This window comes from Lactuca saligna, chromosome 5 (assembly GCF_052625555.1).
Source record: "Lactuca saligna cultivar CGN05327 chromosome 5, ASM5262555v1, whole genome shotgun sequence".
NCBI lineage: Eukaryota > Viridiplantae > Streptophyta > Magnoliopsida > Asterales > Asteraceae > Lactuca > Lactuca saligna.
Window position 1 is genome coordinate 13,330,852 of NC_136421.1, and position 26,814 is coordinate 13,357,665.

At 35.1% G+C, this 26,814-nt stretch overlaps 2 protein-coding genes across 5 annotated transcripts; one reads left to right on the forward strand and one right to left on the reverse strand.

Moving 5' to 3' along the window:
* Nucleotides 1-5,115: 5,115 nt before the first annotated feature.
* LOC145048377 (Mitochondrial transcription termination factor family protein) lies at nucleotides 5,116-7,987 on the forward strand. Of its 2 annotated transcripts, XM_078996843.1 has the most exons (6): nucleotides 5,116-5,546; nucleotides 5,712-6,551; nucleotides 6,645-7,033; nucleotides 7,112-7,195; nucleotides 7,693-7,762; nucleotides 7,841-7,987. In XM_078996843.1, the coding sequence occupies exons 1-3, from the start codon at nucleotides 5,280-5,282 to the stop codon at nucleotides 6,957-6,959; spliced, it is 1,422 nt and encodes a 473-aa protein (XP_078852969.1). In that variant the 5' UTR covers nucleotides 5,116-5,279; the 3' UTR covers nucleotides 6,960-7,033; nucleotides 7,112-7,195; nucleotides 7,693-7,762; nucleotides 7,841-7,987. The 2 variants fall into 2 exon arrangements, with proteins under 2 accessions (XP_078852969.1, XP_078852968.1); XM_078996842.1 differs by having other exon boundaries at nucleotides 7,693-7,987.
* A 928-nt stretch (nucleotides 7,988-8,915) lies between these two features.
* Nucleotides 8,916-12,429, reverse strand: LOC144996936 (zinc finger CCCH domain-containing protein 18-like). 3 transcript variants are annotated; one of them, XM_078956728.1, is made up of 9 exons: nucleotides 12,302-12,429; nucleotides 12,046-12,162; nucleotides 10,720-11,578; nucleotides 10,454-10,633; nucleotides 10,168-10,347; nucleotides 10,007-10,083; nucleotides 9,770-9,919; nucleotides 9,591-9,678; nucleotides 8,916-9,302 (listed from the first exon to the last, which is right to left on the reverse strand). In XM_078956728.1, the coding sequence occupies exons 3-9, from the start codon at nucleotides 11,568-11,570 to the stop codon at nucleotides 9,230-9,232; spliced, it is 1,599 nt and encodes a 532-aa protein (XP_078812854.1). In that variant the 5' UTR covers nucleotides 11,571-11,578; nucleotides 12,046-12,162; nucleotides 12,302-12,429; the 3' UTR covers nucleotides 8,916-9,229. The 3 variants fall into 3 exon arrangements, with proteins under 3 accessions (XP_078812854.1, XP_078812855.1, XP_078812853.1); XM_078956729.1 differs by lacking the exon at nucleotides 12,302-12,429 and having other exon boundaries at nucleotides 10,454-10,627; nucleotides 12,046-12,295; XM_078956727.1 differs by lacking the exon at nucleotides 12,302-12,429 and having other exon boundaries at nucleotides 12,046-12,295.
* Nucleotides 12,430-26,814: the final 14,385 nt, after the last annotated feature.

The window sequence follows — 26,814 nt, forward strand, 5'->3', positions numbered from 1 at the left end:
ACACAAGTTTAAATTAAATAAAAGAAAAAGAAAAAGTATAAATTCAATCCAGTAATTACTAATGAACTAGGTTACTCAGATCAAATTTTATGTATTATAAATATATGTTATGTATTATTTTTATATATTAATATATGTCGATGGCGGGCCTAGGGTCGGAGATTAAGGGTATCCCCATCTCCATCCTCATCTCTACTTTTTTTATTCGGGGATTCCCCATCCCGATCCACATCCCTGGTCAACTAGAGGAATCCCCAGTCAAAACGGATGCGGGTTTCAGGTTTCCTATTGGGTATGAGATTTTTTTGCCATCCCTAAACATTATACAAGTTTGATTATTATTATTATTATTATTATTATTATTATTATATATTAATTCAATTTTTTGATCTAAAGAACATGCTTCAAAAACTATTTAGTGGTCACAGTACAAAGAATTGTAGGAAAGGAAACATGCAACAAGCTTATGCTCATGTATTGATAGTTGATATAAATAAGATAATTCAATTGAGAAATAAATAGGGGACTTTTGGGTTTGAGGTTTTGGCCACAAAAGTTTTGTATATTGGCACAGTGAGTCCATATAATTTTTGGGTTTCATACTCTAACAACATAATGATTTGTCTATTTGTAGGTTTAGTTCTTAGAGTTTTTGGGTTTAATACTTTGGTCACAAGACTTTCGTATGTTGGCAAAAAATAGTTCATATATTTAAGATTTTCATATGTGGCAGGTTTGACCCCCATGTAAAAAAATAAATTAAAAAAATTATCCATGTAATTTACAGAAAATGTTCATATGCCTTTTTTTACAGAAAATGTCCATACGTTTAAAAGAAATACAAAAATACGTTTGGGAAAAATCGGGTGTCACAACGTAACCATAGGGAGGTTACGAGTTGACAAGTCAAAGGCAAATCGTGTATCTGGGAAGCATGTCACAACTTGACATGAGTGTTGTCACATCATGAGGAAGACTACAGCCCAAGCCCATGATCTTTTAGGGGTTTCTTCGTATTTAAATTGCATTACCTTGAATCTAGGGTTCCTTATCAACCTCTCATCTTTTCCCTTAAAATTTTCGAGACCATCTTCAAGGAACGAGTTCACTTCAAGGAAAAATCTTAATCATTTGGTAAGAACTTCATGTAGCCCTTGTAATTCTAAACATTTTTATGATACCACGTTCTTGTTTACACACTTTTGTTGTGTGTTAAGTGCTTAGAAACACTTGAAATTTCGAGAATACCTTCAAGAGGTGCAAGACTAGGCTCGAAATCTCTTTAACTCACTCTATTCTACCACACAAAATCTTAAAGGTAAGCTTCATACCCCACTATTTTTGTGTTTTTCATACTTTTTTTTATTAGGGTGTAGGTGTGTGGTTTTACATTGGGTTTAAAAGGTTTGTACTTTTGTTTATATGAAAACAATAAAAGAAATAAATAAATACTAATAATAATTTTTTTTTAAATAAGGGTATTATAATATTTTCAAGTTTGGTAAGGACGAAAAACGAAACAAAAACAAACAATATGGATGAAAAACGAAACAAAAACAAATAGTAAGGACGATCCTAGTACAAAAAAAAAAGTTAGGGACCAAACAAATAATTTTAAGCAAACCACATAGACGATTTCAATAATTTGTTCAATAAGTAATCATTATTCGGTTAACCAAACTGATGCCAAATAATCAAATAACCTAAAGCAAATAAACAAAACATCATTTGCTTCGTTTTGGTTATTCGGTTTCAGTTTTTTATTACATCCCTATTTTCTTGCCATTCATTTTATTTTATAGGAGAATTTCATATATGCCCTTCCTAAACATCAAAATATCATATTTATCCAACTTAATTTTTAAATATCATATTTACCCTTTATGAAATTTCTAAATATCATATTTACCCTTCATAAAATTTCAAAATATCATATATCTCATTTTTAAACATCAAAATATCATATATACCCTTCTTAAATATCAAAATATCGTATATGTACATTTTAAACATCAAAATATCAATGGTAATATCTAAAATAACCTCTATCTACAACATAATAATAATCAACAACAACAAAAACTAGACAATCAAAATATATATTCTATATAGAGGGTTGAAGATGAATTTTTTTTTGTTTGTCAAGAGGGCGACATTCCAACAATTTAGAAGTTCACATTCCATTATCACACACGTAAGGATAATATGGTTAATGTTTTTAATTATTATAATAATTCTAAGGTATAAAGAATTATTATAAAATATTAAAAACATTATAAAAAAAGATTTGGGCAAATATGATATTTTGAAGGTTTATGAAGGGTAAATATGATATTGAGAAATTAAGTTGGACAAATATGATATTTTGAAGTTTAAGAGGGGCGTATATGAAATTCTCCCTTATTTTATTCTCAAATAATGTTGAATCTATGCATTTTTTATTGATCGGTTAAGTCCCATTGAACCAATTTGTGCGGCCAATCTGCTTCGTAAAACGTGAAGAGACAATTTTACGTATTTTTTATTGATCTTGGTTAGGATTTTGTTAGATTCACAATTTGCTATTACAATTAGAAAACTTTGATTCGTTCTTATGGTTTATGGTATGCTGTTTGCTAGGTCTGATAGAAAGGTGTTTACTGTTTAGTGATTTTATCACTACTTTACTAAATTATATTATATACACATCGATAAGGGAAGTGATTCGTATATAACAGTTTTTTGCCGTACACAACAATTTATGCATTATAGAGTTGTACAATACAACACTTTAAAGCACAAATTGTTGTGTATGGAAAAAAAGTGTTGTGTACGAATCAGTTCCCCATCGATAACCATATCAATTTTAAACTTGTTTGGTAATCTACTAATTTTGGTTTAGATCTAAGTTGGTCTCTAACCGGACCACAAACTACTATAATCTATGAACTATATAGTTATGAAAAATATAAATACAAAGTCGTTACAAGCTTTAAAAATAGTTCTAAGACTGGAAGGAGTGGGAGGGAAGCTTCCTTCATTTTTTGTGGGTCATACCCTCATTTCTCTTACTTTTCTTTTCTCACCTAAAACTCAAAGAATGGGTGAGAAACTATTCCCTCACTTTTTTTATTAAATAAAATTATTTTTTTTTGTTATGAATTATAATTTTTAAATTAATACTAAACATAAAATTTAATTAAAAATAAAAAGCATTTCATTAATTAAAATAAAACTTACATTAAACCTAAAATTTAAAAAAGTAGAAAACTAAAAAAAAAACACACACACACAAACTAAAAATCAAACAAACCAACAACGACATACGGAAAATATTTTTTAAGAATTTTTTTCCCTCTTCTTCATCACGAGCTCGAGAGCCGGTCCCGATAGATGATCGACGTTTTCCATCAAAAACTTCATGCCTTCCATTTATTATCTCTCCGCTCGCTCCTTTTTCCTCGTTTCTTCTTTTTTTTTTTTGTCGAAAGCCAAACGTTCGGAGAAATTTAGATTATATTGATCAAACGACGATGTTATTTTCCGCATTTCGTCAATATCCACGCTGAAATCGGATGCACTCGAAGAAGTCCCTTTTCCCTTTCTCTTCGCTTTGACTATACCCATTGGGCGGACAATATCTTCTAGCTCGAGTTCGTCGTTCTGATTTAAATCTAGACCGACTCGAGCATCGGAGGAGGTTGTATAACCACTAGAGCCCGTTTTAGTTCGCTTTGATTGTTGGACTCCAAAAATAAAATCATGTTCGTATTTTTTCCATCTAGGACTTCGGACCAATAATTTCCAACAATCGTGTCACTTGAATAGTTTTTCGACTTCCTCAATGTAAAACTGCAACGCTTCTATAAGTATTTATTCGTCACCTTGGCCGCTTTTTCGTTGGGTTTTTAGATTGTTGTACAACCCGTTAATTTTTGAAACCCCCTCTGCTATTTCTCGAAACTTCGAATTAAGTTGATGTTTCGTACGGTAGTCGTCACATTTTCCTAGTTCCTCTCGAAATCGTTCTAAAATGTGAAACCAAAAGTGTTCTCCCGGGTGTGCGTTTCCCTTAATCGAATCTTCAGAAATATCAACCCAAGCTTTGATCAACACTAGCTCTTTGTGTGGAACCCATGCTGTCGGCTTTTGTCTTCCCGGTTGTGTGACACTCTCGCACGCTTTATTTTCCCTTTACATCTTTGTGGTGTTGGTGTTGGTTGAGTTTCGGGAACCATATCTTCTTCTTCTGCGTCATCCGATTCATCGACAATTGGTGTTGTTGTTGGGTTTGGGTTTGAGTTTCAGTTTGAGTTTGAGGTTGAGGCTGATTTGGCTATTGTTGATTTGGAAACACAACAAAGTTTAGAAACATTTGCGACGGAACATTTGGAACTTGCATCGGGTAATATTGGCCAACATTTTGGTATTGAAATTGTAGTGGGGATTGAATGTGAGCATCGAGTTAGGGGCGGTAAACTCCTTGCGGGGATGAATCGATAGCAAAAATGTTGCGAGCAGGGATGTTTATACTCGAACCATGACTTTTTTTTTTCCTTCGATCGGAAGTTGAGATTTGATTGTCGGGATTCATTTTTTTTTTTTTTTTTTTTGATATAAAGTAGAAAGAATAGAGAGGGTAGTGTGATATTTGACAATATATGTATGTATTTATAGGAGTAAAAAAAAAAAAAAAAAAAAAAAACCACAAAGAGCCGTTACAGCAAAAAAAATATTTTTTTTACCGTTGATTAACGGTTGTTTTTCAAAAAAAAAAAAGATATATTTTTCAAAAATATTTTTTTTATCGTCAGCCAATCGCAACAAAAGAGAGAGAACGAGAGAGACTCCCCTCTCTGTTTCCCGCACTATGCTTTCCACGCCAACGGTGCGATGTTCCGCCAGACGGAAAGCGTCTGCTACGTTTCCCCGCGTCCACTCCTTTCGGCCTAACAAAAACTCTATTTGGTTTTGGTTCCCAAACCAAATCAAGAACCAAGAGCCAGAAGTTCACAAATACAAGAACAGGTAATCGCTTTTAATTAGGTCTTATCCAATTCTTGCCAGTCAGCATATCTACGTTTATTTTTGTCGATTTGGATACAGTCAGCATCTACCTATATTGCTTAACAACAAACCATAGTCGTCCTCAGGGTTTAAAGGAATTAAAACACTACTTAGCGATTGTGTGGAATCCAGACAGGACAGCAAGCCAACTATGGTGGCCACACCGGATATTCTACTACAACTCCTTCTGACTATTAGGGTTTTAGAATCATCTCTCCTTATCCCCAAAAGGAATGGCAGTTTCCTCTCTGTACACATCAAATTCTCTCCTTCACAGTCATTCTTTTTCGTATTTCGAAAGCTTGAAGCTTTACTTACACAATGGGTTAAATTCAAGAAGACGAAAAAGCATTGGCAGGTTTGCTGTATCGTCATCGCATTCAAATCCCAAAATTCTCAAGTCCAATCGTCGCTCTAGGTTCGGTCAGAGACTATCTCCGTACGATAGCGACAACGAAAATGAAGCTATTGATGACGATGACGATGATTGGCTCTCAGATGTGAGCTATCTCTTGCCTTCATTTTATCTTATATCGCGTTTTAGGGTTTATCGGTTTATGCATTTTTAGGGTTCTTCAGTGGTTAATCTATAGCGTTTATTTCTGTTCGACCTCTTCGCTCAATACTATGCCCTTTGACTCTATGGTATATTGGTATTTCTACAGGGCCCAGGACCAGGTTATAGTGATGATAAAGCGAAAAGCAAGTTGCAAGCTGCAAGTAATGTCAATGGAGGTAGCATGTATTCAAGAATGGGTAGGAAGCTGAAAGTTATCAAAGGAAACGGAAAGGTCAATTACACAGAGAAAGATAAGGAGGCAGGGAAGTCTTCAAAGAACAAATATCGGCGTTTATCAGAGGAAATAGAAGTAGACGAAAAATGGTTTCCACTACTCGACTACCTCACAACTTTTGGCCTTAAAGATTCTCACTTCATCCAAATGTACGGAAGACACATGCCTTCACTTCAAATAAACGTCACCGCAGCACGAGAAAGATTAGAGTTCTTGATGAGTGTTGGTGTAAAAAGTAAAGATATAAAGAAAATCCTCATGAGACAACCACAGATTTTGCAGTATACAGTCGAAAGCAATCTGAAATCCCACGTGGCGTTTCTGGTAAATTTGGGAATTCAGGATTCAAGAATCGGACAGATAATTACTGCTACCCCATCGATCTTCTCTTACAGTGTGGAAAATTCATTAAAGCCTACTGTGAGGTATCTGATTGAAGAAGTTGGTATTAAAGAAAGTGATTTGAGTAAAGTTGTGCAATTAAGCCCTCAAATTTTGGTTCAACGGATTGATAATTCATGGAATGCGAGGTATAGATTCCTTACAAAAGAACTCGATGCACCCAGGGACAATATAGTAAAAATGGTCACGAAACATCCTCAGCTCCTTCATTACAGTATTGAAGATGGCATGTTACCAAGAATTAACTTCTTGAGGAGTATCGGCATGCACAACTCAGACATATTAAAAGTCTCTACTAGCCTCACACAGGTAGTTTTTGCTTATACTTTACTCTTGCTACCACTATGGGTATATTGGGAAATGTTACAATAACTGATAATGTGTTTATGGGGGGATATGTAGGTGTTCTCATTGTCTCTTGAGGACAATTTGAAGCCTAAATACTTGTATTTGGTGAATGAACTTCAAAACGAGGTCAAATCTTTGACCAAGTATCCAACGTATCTAAGCCTATCCTTAGACCAGAGGATCCGGCCCCGCCATCGGTTTTTGGTTGCCCTGAAAAAAGCTCCGGTGGGACCCTTTCCTTTAAGTTCATTTGTTCCAAATGATGAAAGCTTTTGTCAGCAATGGGCGGGAACTAGTGTAGATAAGTACTTGGCATTTCGTCAAAGGTTACTACTCAAAGATTTAGCAAAAAAATATGAAAGGTCATGATCAAAGGACAGGAAGTTTTGGTTTCTAATGTAACTCGAATTCTGTCACAAGTTTTGTGCTTTTTTTTTTATTTGGTAAGTCTGATGTTTATATTTTATGTGATTGTTCTTGAGGGTTGTTTATGTAATAATGTTGTTTTGGTGGTAATGCAGGTAGTGATCCGGGTTCTTTTAACTAATTTTGAGACAAGTGAGAAATCGAAATTGGCTTCAAAATGATGCTTAATTTATTTCAAGGTTAGTATCCTGTTTACCTTTTTATATTTGAAAGTTTATAGAGTAATTAGGAATGGTAGAAAAGAATAATGATCATTAAAACTATGATTCTGTGTTCTGTTCTTGCCATTGTTTGACCTAATATGTAGTTTGAAAAAATGTTTATTTGTCAAATTTCTAAAATACCCATCAATAAAGATTAGATGAGGAGATTTTTTCGACCCAAACCACTAGCATTGATTTTACTTCTAATGGTTAATTGGTTTTGGTAGACAATAAGGCCTTGTTTCTCTATTCCCCCATGTTAAGTGTTATATGGATCAGTGATGTTTAAACTTTAAAAGAGACTTGAGAACGTGACCAAAATTGAAGCAGAATGTAAATCGGACCGAATTTGTAAATATCAGGATTTATGGGGAAAGTCTTTTTGAAATTCTTTTTCTAATATACTGATTGAAAATTGAAAATCCTTATCAATAAAAAAAGAATCATGATCATACTCTTCCTAATTCATACAGGTTCAGTTTGTTAAATGTGGGTTTGCAAGAAGACACCCGGAATCTTTTGATTGAGAAATGTCCACTACTGGTTCGATTTTTTTTTTTTTTTGTATATGTACGAACATGTGTAATGTGTTTTTCTTTTTTTCTTTTTATTAAAATTCAGGAAACTAAATATATGGAGAAAGGTATAGATAAGAGATTGTTCATGTCCATTCATATAGTTTTCAGGTTCTGATACATGGGTACAAGTCTGAATTTGGTCGAGACTAAGCTATATATAATAATAATATGTATAAAAAACAGTTTTTCATTTGTATTTTTGTATTTGATTTTGATTGGTATATGCATGCATTCCTTTTGTGAAAAATGGCTCTTGAAAATGTGAAGAGGCAGGGTTTGGTTGTAACTTTGAAAGCAATGTTGTGTTGATCTTGATCCTACCTCGTGCATCTTTATTGCACTCTGCACCTTTCTTTATGCAATTTTAAAAATTGTTTGGCGACAACTGTTGAATGGGTCCCAGTTTATAGATAAAGAGTAACAATTATTAATATGCATCAGCATAATACACTAACAATTATTAACTAACAGGGTGGTTATATTTACTTTTCTTTTGAAAAACTTTATGTTGTAATAATTAGTTTTTGGTGTTCCAATCAAACAGTTCCAACTATTTAGAAGATAAATAATTAGTGTAATATAATTTACAACAAGATTAATTATTTATGGAATTTAATTTCTAAATATGCCAACTTTAGTTTCTCGCTTTTTTTTTTTTTTTTTCTCCACTATTGATGCCTTGTGTTCTGTTTGTGGAATAAAATGATTTGTGATAACAAAATATCTAGTAATCAAATAACCACTGTATATTCTGAACTTTTAGAATATCCATTTTAACCTCTCTTTTACCGCGACTCTCGTTAACCAAGATGGTCAAACCTCATTTCTCTATTCCATGCACAAACGCCATCGTTTTAATTCTCCAACAATTACTAAACAATTATATTTATTAATTTATTTGTTATTCAATTCAAGCAATTGAGTAAAATCTAAATGATAATTTCTGCAACATACATATTATTACTATATTGTACGAGCCTTTCAATTTACCAATAATAACAACTATAGAGTTAAGAGAGCGGATAAAAAGTATTGACCAATCAATGCAACCCAATTAACTTCATTAAAGTGACTTTTTTTTTTTTTACCATCTATAGTTATCCTGTAACCGATTAAAGTTACTAAAAAATAGAATATTCATTTAGCTATTATACTTCATCTATCGATTCCCAAACATCTTTTACCCAAAACCATCTACCAATTCCCAAACATCTTTTACCCAAAACCCGAAATTTCTTAACACGTTTATCTATCATTAATAAGTTTAGCATAAGAAAACATATTTCCATCGCTATTTTGCTTCATGGAATAAACTAAAACTATACTTGTCGCATTTGCTTTCTATTCAATCTTTCTCTTCTTTTCCATGTTCCATTTGCTATTATTTACCTCTCACTTCACTCTAAATGCTGTTCTTTTATTGCTACTTCCACTACATTTGCTTGCTAGATGCCTTGTTGCATGCAAACGGGCTATCCGGGAGATTCAACCCTTGACTGTTTTCGCTACATAAACAAAGAAACACAGCTTACTTAACAAAGGTCACTAAAAAAAATAGCAAGAAACTTCAACATGCATCCAAACAGTGCTAAGACAGCCTTAGCACTGTTTGGGCAGTGACTGCTGATGGTAGCATCAATTTCACTAAACAAAAGCACATCAGCAGTCACTGCACAAAAGTTCAACATGCACCCAAATAGGGTGTGGGTGACTGTTGAATGATTATTTATTTATTATTATTAATTTTTTTTGCGGTGACTGCTGAGTACTGAAGGTAAGATAAAAGGTTATACTTGTCATGATCGGTGTAGTTGGCTCCCGTGTGATCTAACAGATGTGTGATGAGCTTTGGAGATTGGAACTTGGAATTATCAGCTTGATCTATAAAAGAGATTTTTTTTTTTGAGAAAATAACGAATAAAAAGCTAAATCAAGAAACTGAAGAAATGTAAAAAGCGAGGGATTACAATACCTTCATACGGGTTTTGTTCATTAAAGGTGTTTTCAAGATAGGAAGATCCATGTGCCAACTGAAGTTGTGATAGGCGCATCATCTCTAGTTGTACTGCTACTTCGGGCTCATCCACTAGTTGCCTACCGAATAATCTAGTCGAGTCCAACCCTGTTTAATAATTAAAAAGAAAAAATTAGGAAAAACATAAATTTTAATATTTTTGAACAAAAGATTAAGAAAAAATATATATCTTACTAGCTTGAAGATCGGGGTCCATGTCTATATGGTGTGAATGGTAACACATCGGACCCTCGAGTTTCTCAAAGTACTTTCTGCATAATAAACGGAATGCAATTAGTTTATCTATACATTTAAAGTTAAAGAGAAGTATTAAGAAGAAAAGAAGTAATGAATACCGATCAAACAACTTCAATTTTTCTCTATAAGGTTTCACAAGAACACGGGCACCACAAACATAATGCGGGTTCCCTTTCGCCAAAACCATTTGCACCGTTTCTGAATTATGAAAAGTCACAAACCCAAACATCCGTTTTTGCTGACAAGGAATTCTCACATCTTGAACTGGACCATACGTACTATAAAACAAACAATAAGAAGTTACCATCTCAAAATGTTAGGAAATAGCAACGTACATTTATTTACCAATAACAGTTATATTTTTGTTTTTTTTTTTTTTTTTACCTAAAGTAATTAGCAGCATCATCTTCGGTGAAAGTGCTATCGGCTGGAAAAGTCAAATATATTTGCTTTGACCCACTAACAATAGGGCCCGGACTCAAACTACTCCTATCATACCGGTTTTCCATGTACATCGATGCATCATCGGCCAAAACTAGGAAATGTTGTCCATGAGGTCTGCAACTTAATTAGATCATAATTTTAACTCAAAATAGAAGTGAAACTTGGTAAACAAGAACAAGAGGGTTGAATAAAAAATATAAGAAAACCTGTCAATGAGGCGAATGCTGTTTTTTAATCGTGCAAGAAGTTTAGTCAAACTGTAACCGGCTTTTCCGTGCCTTTGGCTTTCAGTTAGGTACCCTTCTGCTTGAAGGGTCCTTCCGTATCTTTCATAGTAGATCATAGGCAATGAGGCAATTGAAATTGGATTACCCCTTCTTGATTTCAAGATTTCCGTGATCTCAAACTCGAGTTTTTCAAGTGAACCCGGTGAGAATGAAGCTTGATCATCACCCATAAGTTCATTGTTAAAGTCGTGTATGGATTGGGAGTGTAAGAACTTACATTTATTGCCGTGTTTACAATGGCCTTTACTGAAATAATGGCAGATTTTTGTGGGTATTACGTCTCTTCTACCTCTGACACTAAAATTCCCATCTGGGGAATAACAACTTTCAGTTAAACTTGTGATTTCTCGATTGAAAGGTTCGAATTGCTCTCCTAAACCTATAAAATTATCATGATTTTGATTTTGATACCTACAATCATCGAGAACCATGTTTGGATAGTGGAACGGTGAATCCCAATGAGGGGTTGGGGATGGGATTTGTAGATTTGGTGGAGCCGAAAAGGGTCTATGTGAATGCAATATTGGGCTGAATTGAAGTGAAGGTGATATGGGTGGTGAAGGAGGTGGTTTTGCGATTAAATTCAGTTCGATTTTGGCTTTTTGAATTAGGTTTTGGATTAAATTGTCAGGGCAATATGCTAAGCGAATCATTTCTCTGTCTGCATGATCAAGTAAGTATATGTAACCGATAATTTTACGAGTAATTGTCTCTGATTCTGTTTCTAGTATTCTATTGTGCACAATTTTTGCAGCTTCGAAAGCTTCCATTTTCACATCTGAGAAGAAAAACCAAAATAAGAGAGAGTTTATGAATGCAGTCAAAATTCATTGAATTAAATTGGGGGAGTGAATTTGAGAACAATACATAATTTCATCATGTCAAGAACTGATTTTATAAAAGGTGCATAAACATAAAAAGCCCTAAATTCGCTTCTATATCTGGAAAAATAAATTACATGAGAATTGAACAGTAGTTAATGATTTGCATACCAAAACAAGAAAAAGATAAAAATAATAATAAAGATGGAAAAGGGTTTCGATTATTTAAACAATAAAAAAATTCTTGATGAAATAAACCCAATATTTTGAACTTCAAGAAACCCTTGTTCCATGGTGATTTATTTTCAAGAGTTTTCAAATAATCTTGGAAAAAAAACAGAACAAAATTGCAATCTTGAACAAAACCCATATCTTGAAATCGTGAGAATTATACAGATATATATAAATAAAAAAATCAACTCACCCAACAAAAAAAATCTTGAAAACAGAGTGGGTTTTCAGAATCAGCTGCACATGAACACGATGATTATCATCAACACCCTTCTTTCGAACCCTTCGCGTTGCAAAGTTTCTCAATCATCTGCAATAAGAAGCGACAACACCAGAAACAAAATTGGAAAACAAAATGACAAAATGGTGTGCTCTGTGTCCAGAGAGGAGAGTATGTGTGTGTGCGTATTGAGTTTGAATGAGTATGTGAAAAACACACACACACTTACAAAAACAAGTGGGACACTTTATCCATCATCTCTTCTTTTTAGTAAAAGAAATTCACTCAAAAACACACAGTGAATGTGTGTGAGTATGTGTATAGAAAGATGGTGGTGGTAGTGTTTTGAAATGCCCCCACAATTTGTTTTTGCTACACAGCCCACTACAGCTTGGAGACGTGCATGCTCTATTTACACTTTTGCCCTTTTCTTTTTCCCTTCTTTAAATAATTATATTTATAAAAAAAATAATTTAAAAAACCAACTGACACAAATCTCTTTCTCTCTCTCTCTCTGTATACATATAAGAGAGAGACAGCAAAGTTCATAATTGGACCATTCGTTGCGATTTTTGAAGGTTGGATTACGGCTTCCATTTTGTATAAGGATCCATAACTATTTTACTTGATTTCTAACAATTTTTAAAAAACTTTGAACACAGCTACAAAAATTTGGTATATATTTTAATTTCATTATAATAATTTAATAAGTTAGTGGCACGGTTTGTTATTTATCTATTTCAATGTAAAAATTCTAAGTTGATATTTTTTTCACTATGTAGTCTTTCAATCAAATCTAATTTTCTATATTCACAAAAAATTTCTAAAACTGAAATTTAAATACAATAATTATGAATTGATAACATATACCATCAAATGCAATATTAATCTCGTGTACCTAAAGAAAATAATAGGTATTTATACTATAACTTTTGTATAATATATATTTATTCAATGTAACATTTTCTCAAAATTTTGGACAATTACTATAAAAAAATATATTGTAATCACTTACTATTTACATATCATTTTTTATTTTTTATTCAAATCTATTATAGTTCTTTAAGGTTTTTAAGATCATAATTTTATCTATAATCATTTTATTTTTTTTGTAACGTCATGACCAAGATTGAAATATTATATCAAAATGAACTACTCTTCAAATTTATTGGCAATGTCTTGTTTATAGATTATTCATTATAACTTATTAAGGTATTAATGATGAAATTGATTTTAATTTATTAAGCATAAGCTATAATTATTATTGCTACAAACAACAAAAAATAGGAAGAAAAAAAACATCAAAGGGATTGTAGCCCAGCGGTATCAGGTGGTGCTCTCTTTCTTTGAGGTCGAGGGTTCAAGTCCCGTCGTGGACATAGGTGGAATAGGTGTTGTTAGCTTAGGAGTAGATTAGATTTGTCGGTTCAAAAAAAAAAAAAAAAAAAAAAAAAAAAAAAAAAAAAAAGAAACAAGATAAGCGTGATCATATATAACTAAAAACATAGGATCAAAATCTCCCAAATTTTAGATGAATGGATGAAAGAGTGATACACAACAAAACTTTTCGCATTATGCGACATGTGATGTTAAATTCCAACTTGTATGAGCGGAGTTTTGAGGCTCAAATATAATATATATATATATACATTAAAGAGGTAGGATCATATCTGGTTAAGATTTTAAGATTTTAGTCAGGATTTTAAGATCCTAATTTAAGATAAATCATAGTATGATTGGAGTCGTTTTCCGTTTCTAGGATTTTAAAATCATAACAACCATTATTTTTATCTATAAAAAAATTATTTCAAGAAAAACAAAAATTTCAAAAATAATTAGCTATAAAGTCACCTTAAAACTAGGGGTGACAAATCGTACACTTGTATTGTATTTTTTAGCTAACACGACATGATATAAAAACGACTCAACTAAGACACGATAAAAAACAATAAATATAAAAAACATGAAAATATAAAATAAAATAACCATTCATTTTATTTAATTCAAAACTAATCTTACAGAATACGATAAACATTAAAACAACGGAAACATGATATGCCGAATCTTGAACACGAACACAAAGTCATGTTTCAATTTTATATCATATCGCATATTTTATCGCATCGTGTCGTGTTGTGTATTTTCACCTAAGCAAAAGAATAATACGATTCATTTGAAAATTATTTCGAGATAAAAGTTAACCTATGACATAAAACCTCAAAACTGTATTGGAATTAGTTAACTTTTTATATAACCCTATTTATAAAATTGTATTTTTATATTTAAGTGACAAATCCACTTGTTTTGAGCAGGGTCCACATTTGTAATTAAAATTAATAATAAAAAAAAAAGGAATATGAAAAAAGAGATGGATAAGGGGTAGTTTAGGAATAAAAGAGAAAGGTTCAAGTGACGAGCGGTTCTACCGGCATGATCAAAGGGGGAGTCGATCTCTTCGCTAGAAAAGATGGGTTACAGTTAAACCCAACCTCCCCATTTTTCCCGCCAAAGCTACTTTGACCCTTTGACCAACCCAACTTTACAACACCAAACTGCACAAAGTACAAGTCGTTGCTTAGATTTTAGTCATAATAGACAACAAACACTCGAATTATACACAAATCCAATCATTTAAAAAAAGTATAAAGATATCGCCCAAATTTTATTTTGATGTTATTGACAACATCTAAAAAATTAAGAAGTTACGTTTATATAAAAATATATATGGTTGTAAAAAGTCAAAACATAACCGCCAAAAACTTAAATATAAAAAAAATGAATTGAAGAAAAAAAACAAAACAGCAAAGAGAGTTTGGTCACCATGGGTAATTGGGTATGATAGTCATTATACACCGAATTTGGTATAATCAAATTGAAACACGATTGGCCTAATGGTTTTGTAGTCTGGTATTTTGAGACATTTTACATAATCTCGTTCTTTTAAAGTTTCCGATAGCTAGACATATCGAATTATGATTTACATTGTTGATGGGTAAATGTAGATTAACGAACTTATAAATTGTGTCTTCTTTTAAGAAATTTGAAAAGGTGAACTGCAAGCATAAGAGTTATTTATAGCCAAATATAATAATAATAATAATAATAATAATAATAATAATAATAATAATAATAATAATAATAAGAAGAAGGTATTTTAATTATTTGATCTTAGAGTTAGTTTTTAAACTTGGTACAATACGTGTTCTATTTTGCACTTCTTACAAATACATTTATCGTTTTGGTCGTATTTATTAGATTCAGATGCAATAGATTTGGGTGGAAACTCATTTGATAAAAGGCGAACAAGTTGGTTCAGACCCAAATCCAATAAACGGGCCTCTTACTTAAATCTTGTTTCTACTTCGATTTTTTTATCCGGATTTTTGGTCTTGTATGATGTAAACCAAATTTTGAAATGTTCATCCAAATCCCAAAAGGGTTCATTTGATCACAACGTTTGAACCCCAACCCGAAGTAATAAATGTGAGGTAAATCAAGTACTCTACAACCGATTTAGGTAACATCATTTGAAAAAACCTATCAAATCGCAAAAACAACAAAAAATCGATTAGATCTTACAAACTAACTGAAAATTATTTTTTGCATAATAAGCAATTTGATAAAAAAAATTTGTTTAAAACTACCTGCTAAACTATATAACAAATGTAAAATAACATATAAGAATATTATACATAGCAGAAAATTAGCATACAAAATATACTTAAAAACTTCTGAAAAAACAACATAAACCTACCAATAAACTATTTCAAATAAATCTATCAATAAACTATTTCAAATAATTCTTTTTAGAAAAACTAACTTATAAATAACTTATAAGCTACTTTGGTATAATAAATAGTAATAAGTTCATTTCTATACGGTTGTGATGGTGTGGAAAGAAAAAATTACATAGAATAATTGGGACAATACTATACCCTGGGAGCTTTAGGGTTTTTAATCAAGCTCTTTTGCACAAATAGAGGTGGTGTTATCTAACTTCGCCTGATACAAAATGGGTTCGAGTCTTAAAGGTCATTCATTGAAATAGGGTGGTTTGGATGTGGAGGGAGGGTGAAAAATTTCGAGAACTTGGGATAAAATTGGTGGATCTATAAACTTGTTGCATAAATTTCGAGAACTTGGGATAAAATCGGTGGATCTATAAACTTGTTGCATGATCGTAACATAGTTCAAAATTCATGTATTTTAAGGTGTAATGCATGTTTCACGAAAAGTCAAATATTATTTTTAAAGAAAGTAAGAAAATGGGTTTTGGAAGTTCAGGATGCGCTTAATGGATAAATGCAGTGTGTGCCACGCCATCAAGTTGTGACGTGACCAAATAAGGGTCGTGACATGTGGCCGCAAAAGGTAGAGGTGTTGATCGGGTAATTTTTTCGGGTTTCGGGTAATTCGGGATTTTCATATTAAAAAAATATCCAATACCCGATCCAAATTAAATTTGGGTAATTCGGGTAGTGGGTTGGGTTTGGGTAATTCAGGTATTACCCGAAATATATAATTTTTTTAAATGACACCTGAAAATAAATTTAGTGAAATAAATATGTCGTGCTCTATCAGTCTTGTTTATATAAACAAACGGGGCATAGACAAAGATACTCAAACTTTAAACATTGAAATTTTTTAGTCAATAATACTTGAAATATCAAGTAATTTTTTAACAGCTTAATCTAATCTAATAAGATGTTAAAAAACAAATACTTAAAGATCTAAGTTTAAAATTTTAAAATGTTTAAGATAACTGTAGCCATAAGTTTTGCCATGTTCTGAAGTTTCGTCAAGATAATGAGTTTGTTAGTTGCAATAAAAACTAGTACAAGCTCTACGAAAAAAATGATTTTTCAAAATAATTTGGGTAATTCGGGTATACCCGAAACCCAACAAACGTACCCTGACCGAAAAAAAAAACCAGGTTACCCAATTACCCGAAAAAAATTAGGTGGGTAATTCGGTTATCGGGTATTTTCGACAGGGATAACAAAAGGCTCAAACACTAATCTTGGGCATTGAGCCCTATTTTGGGCATGTTTGGGATTGCTTCTCAAACTCCTTTGATTTTTTTGGAAAAGCCAGGACTTTTTTTTTGAAAAGCCATGAATTCTTGACTTTTTCACTGAACAATTAATGTTTACCAAACACCTTTTTAACTTATTAGTTTTTTGAAAAGCTAATAAGTCAATAAATCATTTTAAAAATCAATCTCAAACACCCCCTTTAAATAGATTAACTCCTAGGGTTTCCTCTTTTGCTTAGAAGCTAGATCGAAAGTAGATTCAACTTCCTTACCTTCTTTTTGACCTTTGTAACTCATCAAGTTCCTTCCATTACGTGTTTCGCTTCATAGATTGAGCATTCTAGGTTTATTTGGTCCCTTTTGTTAGTTTTCTTTTGAGTTTGGAAAACTTCATGTCCCAAAAATTGTATATGAGTGTTTTCTGGACCTTATTAAGTGAAAAGAGTGCATGTTTACCTTTACGTTTAAGCCATGTATCAACAATTGTTTATTTTAGGCCTCTTTAGCGATATTGTTTTATGAAAAGCTTATTTAAGGCATGCATGTGGATAAATTTGGTCCATTAAGCACCTTATTTAGCGGGTTCTGGAAAGCTATTATTTTTGTCTTAAGAGATTAAGTGCTTAATAAGAAATTAGATTTTGACCCGAAAAGCGCGACGCACCCAAGGAAGGGTCACGACACAAGGATTAAAATGGGTTTGCAACTATTTTGTCGCCTAGTGATCACGACACGACCACGAGCTAGGTCATGAAGCTTTGACCGTTGGCTTTAACTTTGACCGTTGACTTTTTAACTAGTTTGACTTTTGGTAAAACTTTGATTGATTAAGGGTTTTGGTCTAAGGGTTGACTTTCAATTAGTATTGGTCACTAGGCTGCACCTAATGATGATTTAGGTGGTTCATATAGCTAGTTCCTTTGCGGACTCAAGTGTATTGTACCCAAAATTTCAAAAGAAAATTTTCATTTTTAAATTATCAAAACATTTCCAATTATCCATAAAATCTCAAGAACAACTATTTTCAAATTCATACATCAAAAAACTTTATTTCAAGTATTAGAGTGTCCCAAAAGAAAAACGTCTGTGAGAGTGCATGTCGTGCCATCAGACCTTGCCCTTGCCCTTTGTTAGGAGTGTCAAACCTAACAAATAAAGGGGTATAAATGACTCCAAAAACACTACTACTTTTCACTAAAATGTAACACAAGGTAAGTAGGGTCGATCCATAGAGACACGAGACAAATGCTTATACCCTTTTTGCGTAAGGTACAAATGGGATCACAAAAGAGGGGGGTTTATATGCAATGAATCAAATAAAGGACTGAAGTAATAAGTAAGCAATTTATTAAATAAAGTAAATTCAAGATTTGAAAATACTCTAACTCTATGTAAGACTAATTAGCAATGTGATTCCAAGTATGAAATGATATTTGTTTAATTCTATCTAAGTTGCTATTTAGAAATGCTAACAAGCTCTAGCAATTTCCATTCACCATATTAGTTAATCAAAATAAGCTCGTTGATTAATTCTGGTATAACCAATATAATCTAAACAAGCTCTTATAACTAGATGGATAGATTATATTATGCTTTGTGTGAATTTTACCAACAACATTCAATACCCCTCATAAACTCGGGAGTGTAAGAATGTGTGAATTTGATTTACACTAAAATCATTATAAAAATTTAATTTAGTGCTTGTTACTTGTTCTATTTTACAAAACAATTATGGATTTTGCATAATAGATAACTTAAATGATTCAAACCTAACTCAATTGGTCAAAAGAAACTAGAATTGAAACCAAACTTTCAATTAAAACAAAATCAAATTCACTAGATAGCATTTAAAACAATCACTAAGTCATATGATTGAATTAACACACACAATAGTCAATACATGAAGTTGGAGAGTTTAGGTTTCTAGCCACACATGACTAAAACAAAGCACAAACTTAGAAATTGAAATCAAAGTCTTACAAATTGAAATCCAAACGAAATCCAAGTGTTTCCAAGTATTAATTGTCTTCCAAATCCTCCAAAAAATCGCCTCCAAAACTCCTAAAATCGACTTAACTTACAATGGAACCGGTTGCACCTTTTTAGAAAGAAGAAAAATTGCTTCAAACTCACGACCACGTTTACACGGCGCGTGTAAATTAACACTACCATTTACACAGCCCGTGTAAATACAAAAGTATACTGCGCAATTTGGTCAGGCCTTCGAAGTACAATGTTCAAGAGTCTTCGTTTACACGGCCCGTGTAAACATAAGGCTTCCATTTACACAACGCCGTAAACCTGTGAAAAGCCAAAATCTTCATTTCTTTGATATCTTTCTCCTTGGTGCTCCTCAAGTACCGAAACTTCATCTACATCTCTTATTTATCTCCTCAAGTAAGATCCTACCTCCAAAAGTCCCTGAAATATCACAAAAGTGTGTGAATGAAATTGCCTAATGAAAAATCCTGAAAAACATGCAAAATGCATGAGTTTAAGCCTATATGCAATGCACTTTTATGGAGTAAAACTACAAAATGGATTCATGAAATGCACTTAACAAATCTCCCCAAAAATGAACCTTTCGTGTCCTTAAGAAAGAACAAGAAAAATTTAGACCGGAGAAAATAAAATAAAAGAAAAGAAACAAAAATCAAAATCAAAACTTTTGAAACTTAATGTAAAAATCAAAACAAACATGAATAAGATCCAACTCAATTAACCTTGTTTTTGTAGCATAGTTGAGAATGTACCTATCGTGCATTGAGTCAACTTGGCATTTGTCTTAAAATATTATATAACAATAGAAATAGGACTTTGGCCACTCCCTAATGCAAATCAACAGAATCATAGATCACAACACTTGTTCCCTTTCATTAAAATCAAGTCAATTCATGGAACTAATTATGGTCTTACTCTCATGAAATTGTATGTGACAAAACATGCACAATCATTTTTTTTTTGTTTTACAAAATATGAAAATGACCGAATCTAACTATTTGTTGATTAAAAACAATCTTTTTCTAAAAAAAATATCTTCTAAAAATTCCTAAAATTTACTCAGATTGGTTACAAATTTCAAACAACTTACACCAGTCAAAGTAATTAACTTTCAGTCCCAATGTCATAAGTTCAAGTCCAAGTCCAAAGGAATCTTTTAGTAGCCAAACATTTTTCTTAAACATATTATTCAATTAAACTATAAACATAAATATATACAAACTATCTAATTACATTTTCCTACAAATAAAGCTCATGGCTTTCTTTGAAATCCATGTAACGGGCTTCCAACCAACACATCCATACCAAATGATCTTAGTGTGCTAGATTTAAAGGGATCCCTTCGGTTTACTTGCCCGAACCTCAAAGGCCACATATTAACTTTATGTGGATACCTATGCATATCTATAATTTTTTGGTTATTATTAATTTCATGACTTTCTATGGAACCCGTGTAGCGAAATTTCAACCCAATCAGTTCCAAACAATCCAGCTTTAGGAGATTAGGTGTAGAACACCCCTCAGAGTTTACTCATTCGAATCCTAAAGGTCACAAATTAACTTAATATTTTATTTTATTTTATTTGTAACAAAAACTAAGATAACACATAATACTCTTATCAATTTATTTGCTAGGCTTATTCTTTATATTTTTGTCCTTGACTTTTCTATTGTGGGACATCTCACGGTAGATTAACGTGAGAGGCTTCTAGAAATTTTTCGGGGGACTGAAGTCAACATGCAAAGACCTTTAAGTATAGTTAGAAACTATGTCCCCAAGTAGGGTATATAAGAGGGAATTAGTAGAAAGAGATTTTTAGAGCGCTGGAAGGCTCGAGACAATGAAATTTTATATTCTTTTTATGCTTTCTTGAATTTGGCATTTTGGGACCAATTGAGCACTTACTACTCATAAGACCGGTCACGTGTCCCAAAAATTGACAACCTGTCGTTATGCTCCGGTGTTGACAAACTTTTCATTTTCTGTTTTGCACAAGTAGTTTCGCGAGGTGTGTTCGTGTATGATTAGCTTGCTTTGAGATTTTCAATAAAAAGAGCAAATCTAATCTCAAGGCATACAACTCACTTACCAGCTCATCTGTTTTGAGAAGATTCGGCTGCTTGGATTGGATCAAAATAAACAATTTTTTTTTCTTTTTTACATGAATGCAATGCAAAAATTGAGATGCAAGAATCTAAAAAACAGAATAGAAAGAAAATCTTTTTGGTTTTGAAAAAATTTTAGATGCAGAAAACGAGAGAAAAATAATATAAAAAAATAATAATAAAAAATGAAAATTATGCAATATGTACAAAACTGCAACCTACATGCAACGGGATCTATGCATGGATGGATGCTCCTCCCCAAGCTTAAAATATAGCATCGTCCTCGATGCTTAGAGAGAGGAATAGCCGGCCTATTGAGAGCCGGGCGGCGGAGGATGTGGTGGGAACTGTGGAGGGTACGAGGGATGAAAATCAATAGGATAATATGGGGGCCACTGCGGTTGGGATGATGATGGATGTTGTTGCGGTGGAAGGACCAGTACACACTGGATATCGCTCATCAAGTAATGCATGTTGTGGTTGTGTTGCTCTTGAACAACCCATCGCTGATCAAGTTCAACCCACCGCAGCTCCTGCTGGGCCCAGTGCTCCTCCTGAAGATTACGGTAGTCTTGACACTCGGAGGTGTGTTCATCAACACCTGTATAAATCTCGCCTACCTCCTGCTGAAGACTCATGGAATGGTGGTCCAATTGTGTAAACCCGCCCATGTAAATGTTGTGCTCGCGAAAAGGAATGGGGCGAGACGAGCTTGAGGCACCTACAGTTGGAGCAGGGGGATGTGGAGTGGTGGTTGGAGGTCTATGGCTGCAGTAACACTCAAGTTGGACTGGAGGCGCCAATTTGTAGATGGGATGTCATTGTCCAAAGCGACTATCTTCATATTTCGGTTGTCAATATGTAGATACTCTTTACCATCTACGGTCCAATGAACATCCCCGTTGGAATTACGGTGAAAGAGGTGCATAGTCTCCATAACATCAATAGATAAACGAGTGCGTCCCAAAATTATGCCAGTGGGGTTATTGGGTAGGTGGACACCAAGATGTTCAGCTATAATTGAGACCATTCCTCTACAGTGAAGCTGGCCACCATTGCTCATGGAGTTTCTGAGCATTTTTTGGATTACCCAACACCCAAAATCAGGAACTTCCTCAGGCTTGGGGATCATGCACCATAGGAATTCCAATGCATTCTTGTTTGCTTTGCTAATCTCTTCTTGAGGGAAAAAGAGAGAAGCAATGATCCGGTGCGTGATCTTAAGGACCGGATGTATGATACTAGAAGCCTTTGCCGTGACTGATTGATACTCGCCTTTACAAGAGATGCTTGTCCAAAGTCCTCCGCAGTTTTCTCAATTATGACATTTTTCTACCCTTTGCCGCATACACATCCCTTTTTTGTAACATCCCAAGTCCAGGTGTACTTCGAGAACCTTGATCTTTTGAGCTATTATCTATTTTATCCCTTATTATAAAATGAGTGAAAAACGAGTACGCGAGGCATACCTGAGGTGTACGATTAGCGTAGTCGACAACATGCATGTGACGCGGAGACCACCTAGTATGCTGGGCGTACTAGGCCCAAAATGCAAACCCTAAATTGGGGTGAGTCCCCTATATAAGGGATATGATAAAATCAATTCTGGCCACCATTCTCAGATAGAAAACCCTAAGAGTTCCTTAATCTCTGATCTAGAGCTTGTGTGTGTGTGTGTTTGAGACTTGAGAGTGTTTGTGTGGTTTTGAAGAGAAGAGAAGGCCTTGAAGAAGAAGGAGTTGGAGTCTAAGCTTCTAGATCCGAGCAAATCTGAGTGGGAAGATTCTTATTGAGGTATAAAGCTTCAGACATTGCCTTTCCTTTGTCATGATCATGTTATTTGAGTATTTTAGGCTTTTGTCCCAAAAGATGGAGACTTTATGAGATAATGAACCCTAGAGACCTTGATCTACCCCTTTTCAGTGTATTGTGTGAAATAGAGTCATAAAAACACAATATTGGACGTTAGGAGTGAGCCATGCATGATTTATGAGCTTCATAAGGAAAGGGGATGAGTGTTTTGAGTGTTTGAGACCTAATCAGCCATGCAAAGGCTTAAAGTCACTGATTGTATAGACTAAGAGACATTAGAGAGTCCAGATCTGAGATGTGAGCCTATGCCTTAACTAGTTAAGACAAAAAATGAGAGGAGTGTGAAATTGGGGTGTATGTTGGGCGTAATCCCAGTACGCGCGGCGTAGGGGTTGAGCATCCCCGAAGTCTGCATGGCAACCGAGTACGCGCAACATAGATATCGAGTACGTGCAGCGTACTCCCTACCGTTGACTTTGGTTGACTTTTAGGGGTCAAATTATGGACTCTTAAGCCTATGGAGGGGTAAAATGGTCTCTTCACCCTTCTGTGAGCATAGAAGGGTTAGTCTAGCTTCTTGAGAGCCAATATTAATTAGGGATAATTATTATGTGCTAGGCGAAGGCTAGACTGGTGGGTAGAGTTCGAGATTCAGAGTTCAAGGTTTTCATTTGCTAGCTTACGAGGTGAGTCTTCTCACTATACTTACCATGAGTGGTATCTTTGTGTGACTGATATGTCTTATGTGTTGTATTGAGTATTGTGATATCCTACATTATATCTATGTGATTTATGCTGTGTATTATTCTGTGCTTACTGAGTTATGGGATCGGAGGGTCCACCTGAGTTATGGGGCTGGAGGGTCTCATTGAGACACATTGACCAGAGGGTCTTATTGAGTCATAGCCTCGAGTAGCTGATGAGCTACGTGTGGTATTTTGGGGAACTCACTAAGCTTTATGCTTACCGTGTTATGTATTATGTGTTTCAGGTAGTTCCGAGGACCGCGACGAGGCACTGGCATGATTGTACACACTAGCGGGAGATTGTTTTTATGATTCTGGGATTGTGTTTTATTTGTTGACATTTGAGACATATGTGATTTCGAGAATTATGAAATGAGTTTTATTGTGTTATAAAAATGAAAAATTGGTTTGAAAATTTACATCATTACAAGTTGGTATCAGGGCCTTGGTTTGAGAGATTCGTATGCACCCTCAGGTGTGTTTGGACTCAAACTGGGGATTTGAGAAAGATTTTCAAAAGAGATATTTTTTTTTTAAATAATGAGAAAGAGTTTAAGAGAAGACGAACTGGAGTAGTGTGTACAATCAGCCAGAGTCCGAGTGGTGATTTCCCAAAATACCCACATTTTTTGTTACGAGATATTGTATGAGATATAATGCATGCTAGAGAATATGCTAGGTAATTCATTTGTTAGGACTAGGGTGGCCTAATTTGTGATGCCTTAGCCTAGGGATTTCTGCTATCAGTGATTTACTTTGAGTATGAGTATCTAGCAGGAACGAGCCAATGAGAGGACTACTGTGAGCGTAGCTTGTGAGGCGTAGAGTACTTGTAATTAGGATCCGAGGAGGAGGACTTGGGGTGAACACTAATGCGGTGTGGAAGGTAGTATTGGGCCCGTACTACTGTAAACACCGGATCAGTGAGCGGTCCAAGTAAGAATCCTTAGGATGCTAATGAACAAGTAGGGGCGGGTGATCGAGTGTGAGTATGCTCGAGTGAGTCTGTGATGATTTTGCGTTGTATTTCAGAGACATCATGGTGGGTACACGCCACAACCTTGGAGGCAGTGGGAGTAGTGATGAGGAGATACAAAGGATGATCCACAAGGAGGTGGCTGCTGCTATCCGAGTAGAGATTGCAGAGATGTTTGGGTCCATAAAGACCACCTTGATGCAGACATTCGATGAGCGATACGCTGCTATCACTGAGGCTGCTGTTGTCGCGGCCACTGCAGCCGTCGCTGCTACTAGGAATCAGGGAGGTGACTTATTGTTGTTCCGAGAGTTCAGCAACACGAAGCCACCAGATTTTGATGAGACGTAGGATCTGATTGTTGCGATGAGGTGGATCTCTGGTATCGAGGAGTGTTTTTACACGTGTTCATGCCCCGACCATTTGAGAGTCTGGTTTGCACTGAACCAGCTTTGCTTGGGAGCGAAGGATTGGTGGAAGTTTGTGACAGCTGGTTTTACCCCTATAGATCATGCTGCAATGTTATGGGAGAGGTTTGTTCAGATGTTCCGAGACGAGTATGTTCCTCCAGTGGAGAGGGAATGTTTGGCACGGGAGTTTCTGTCTCTCAAGCATAAGACATAATCAGTGACTGAGATTTCGAGGATGTTCCATGAGAGGGCGATGTTTGACCCTAAACACATGTCCACTGAGCAGGAATATGTGAGCCGATATTTGAGCATACTGATGAGGGACATACGAGAGTTTGTGGCGAACTCATCGTATAGGACATTGGCTGATGTTTAGGCCAATGCCAGGAAGAGAGAGAGATTAAGCTTGAGTTGCAGACCAAGGAGGAGGAGGAGGAGTCCCAGGGGACGGAGTGGAGAATAGTACAGTCGCAGTCGACGATGAAGCAGGCCAAGCCCGCTGATTCTAGAGTTGGGGGCTAGAAGGGCTGCACTTGTGGCAAGTGTGGCAAGAGTCACAAGGGTTCTTGCCATTCGAGGATTTGCTACAAATGCGGCAAGGAGGGGAACATGGCGAAGGATTGCCCTAAGGGATTCTCGGTTTGCTTTCATTGTAACCAGACTGGCCACTGGAAGACCGAGTGCCCTCAGCTCATGCAGGGATCGGCCCATGGATCTGCACCTACTTCTGTGCGTGTTACTGAGATTCGGCCAACAAAGGCCGAGACACCGAGGGTTCGTGGGAGAGCCATTCAGCTAATAGCGAAGGAGGTCCGCGCAACATCTGATGTTGTGGCTGGTACATGTTGTTATTATATTCTTTTGAGATGTTTTGTGCTTATATTGTGATTATGTATAGGTACTTTTCTTGTGAGTTCTATGCCTTCCTTGGTGTTATTTGACTCGGGTGCGAGTCGATCCTTTGTGTCATTAGAATTTAGTCGTCATGTCAGTATCTGACGAGAGACATTGAGTCGACCTTTGAGAGTCTCTATAGCCGATGAGCATGCGGTATTTGCGACTTATGCGATTCGTGGATGTGTGATCGAGATTTTCAGAGTTGAGTTTACGATAGATCTGGTACCAATTGCGATGAGGGATGTCCGTGTCATCGTGGAAATGGACTGGTTGAGTCGATTTGGAGCGATGATCGACTGTGAGCGTCAGCTGTTGACCATACGAGAACCTAGTGGGGGAGTGCTTACAGTATATGGCGAGGGTACCCGATCAGGGTTGGCATTTTGTTCGGCCGTTAGAGCGAGAAAGAGTCTATAGTAGGGTTGTATGGGATTTTTGGCGTATGTGATGGATACGTGGGCTACTACAGAGAGATCGAGTTCTATCTCTGAGGTTCCAATAGTGTGCGATTTTCCAGATGTTTTCCCGAGGAGTTGCCGAGAGTGCCTCCCGAGAGGCAGGTAGAGTTTCAGTTCGATTTAGTGCCGGCAGCGGCGCCTATTGCCAAGGCACCTTATCGTCTTGCGCCTCCGGAGATGCATGAGTTATCCTCGCAGCTGAAGGAGCTGCTGGGGAAAGGGTTTATCAGGCCGAGTAGCTCGTCGTGGGGAGCCCCGATCCTTTTTGTCAAGAAAAAGGATGGTTCACACCGGATGTGCA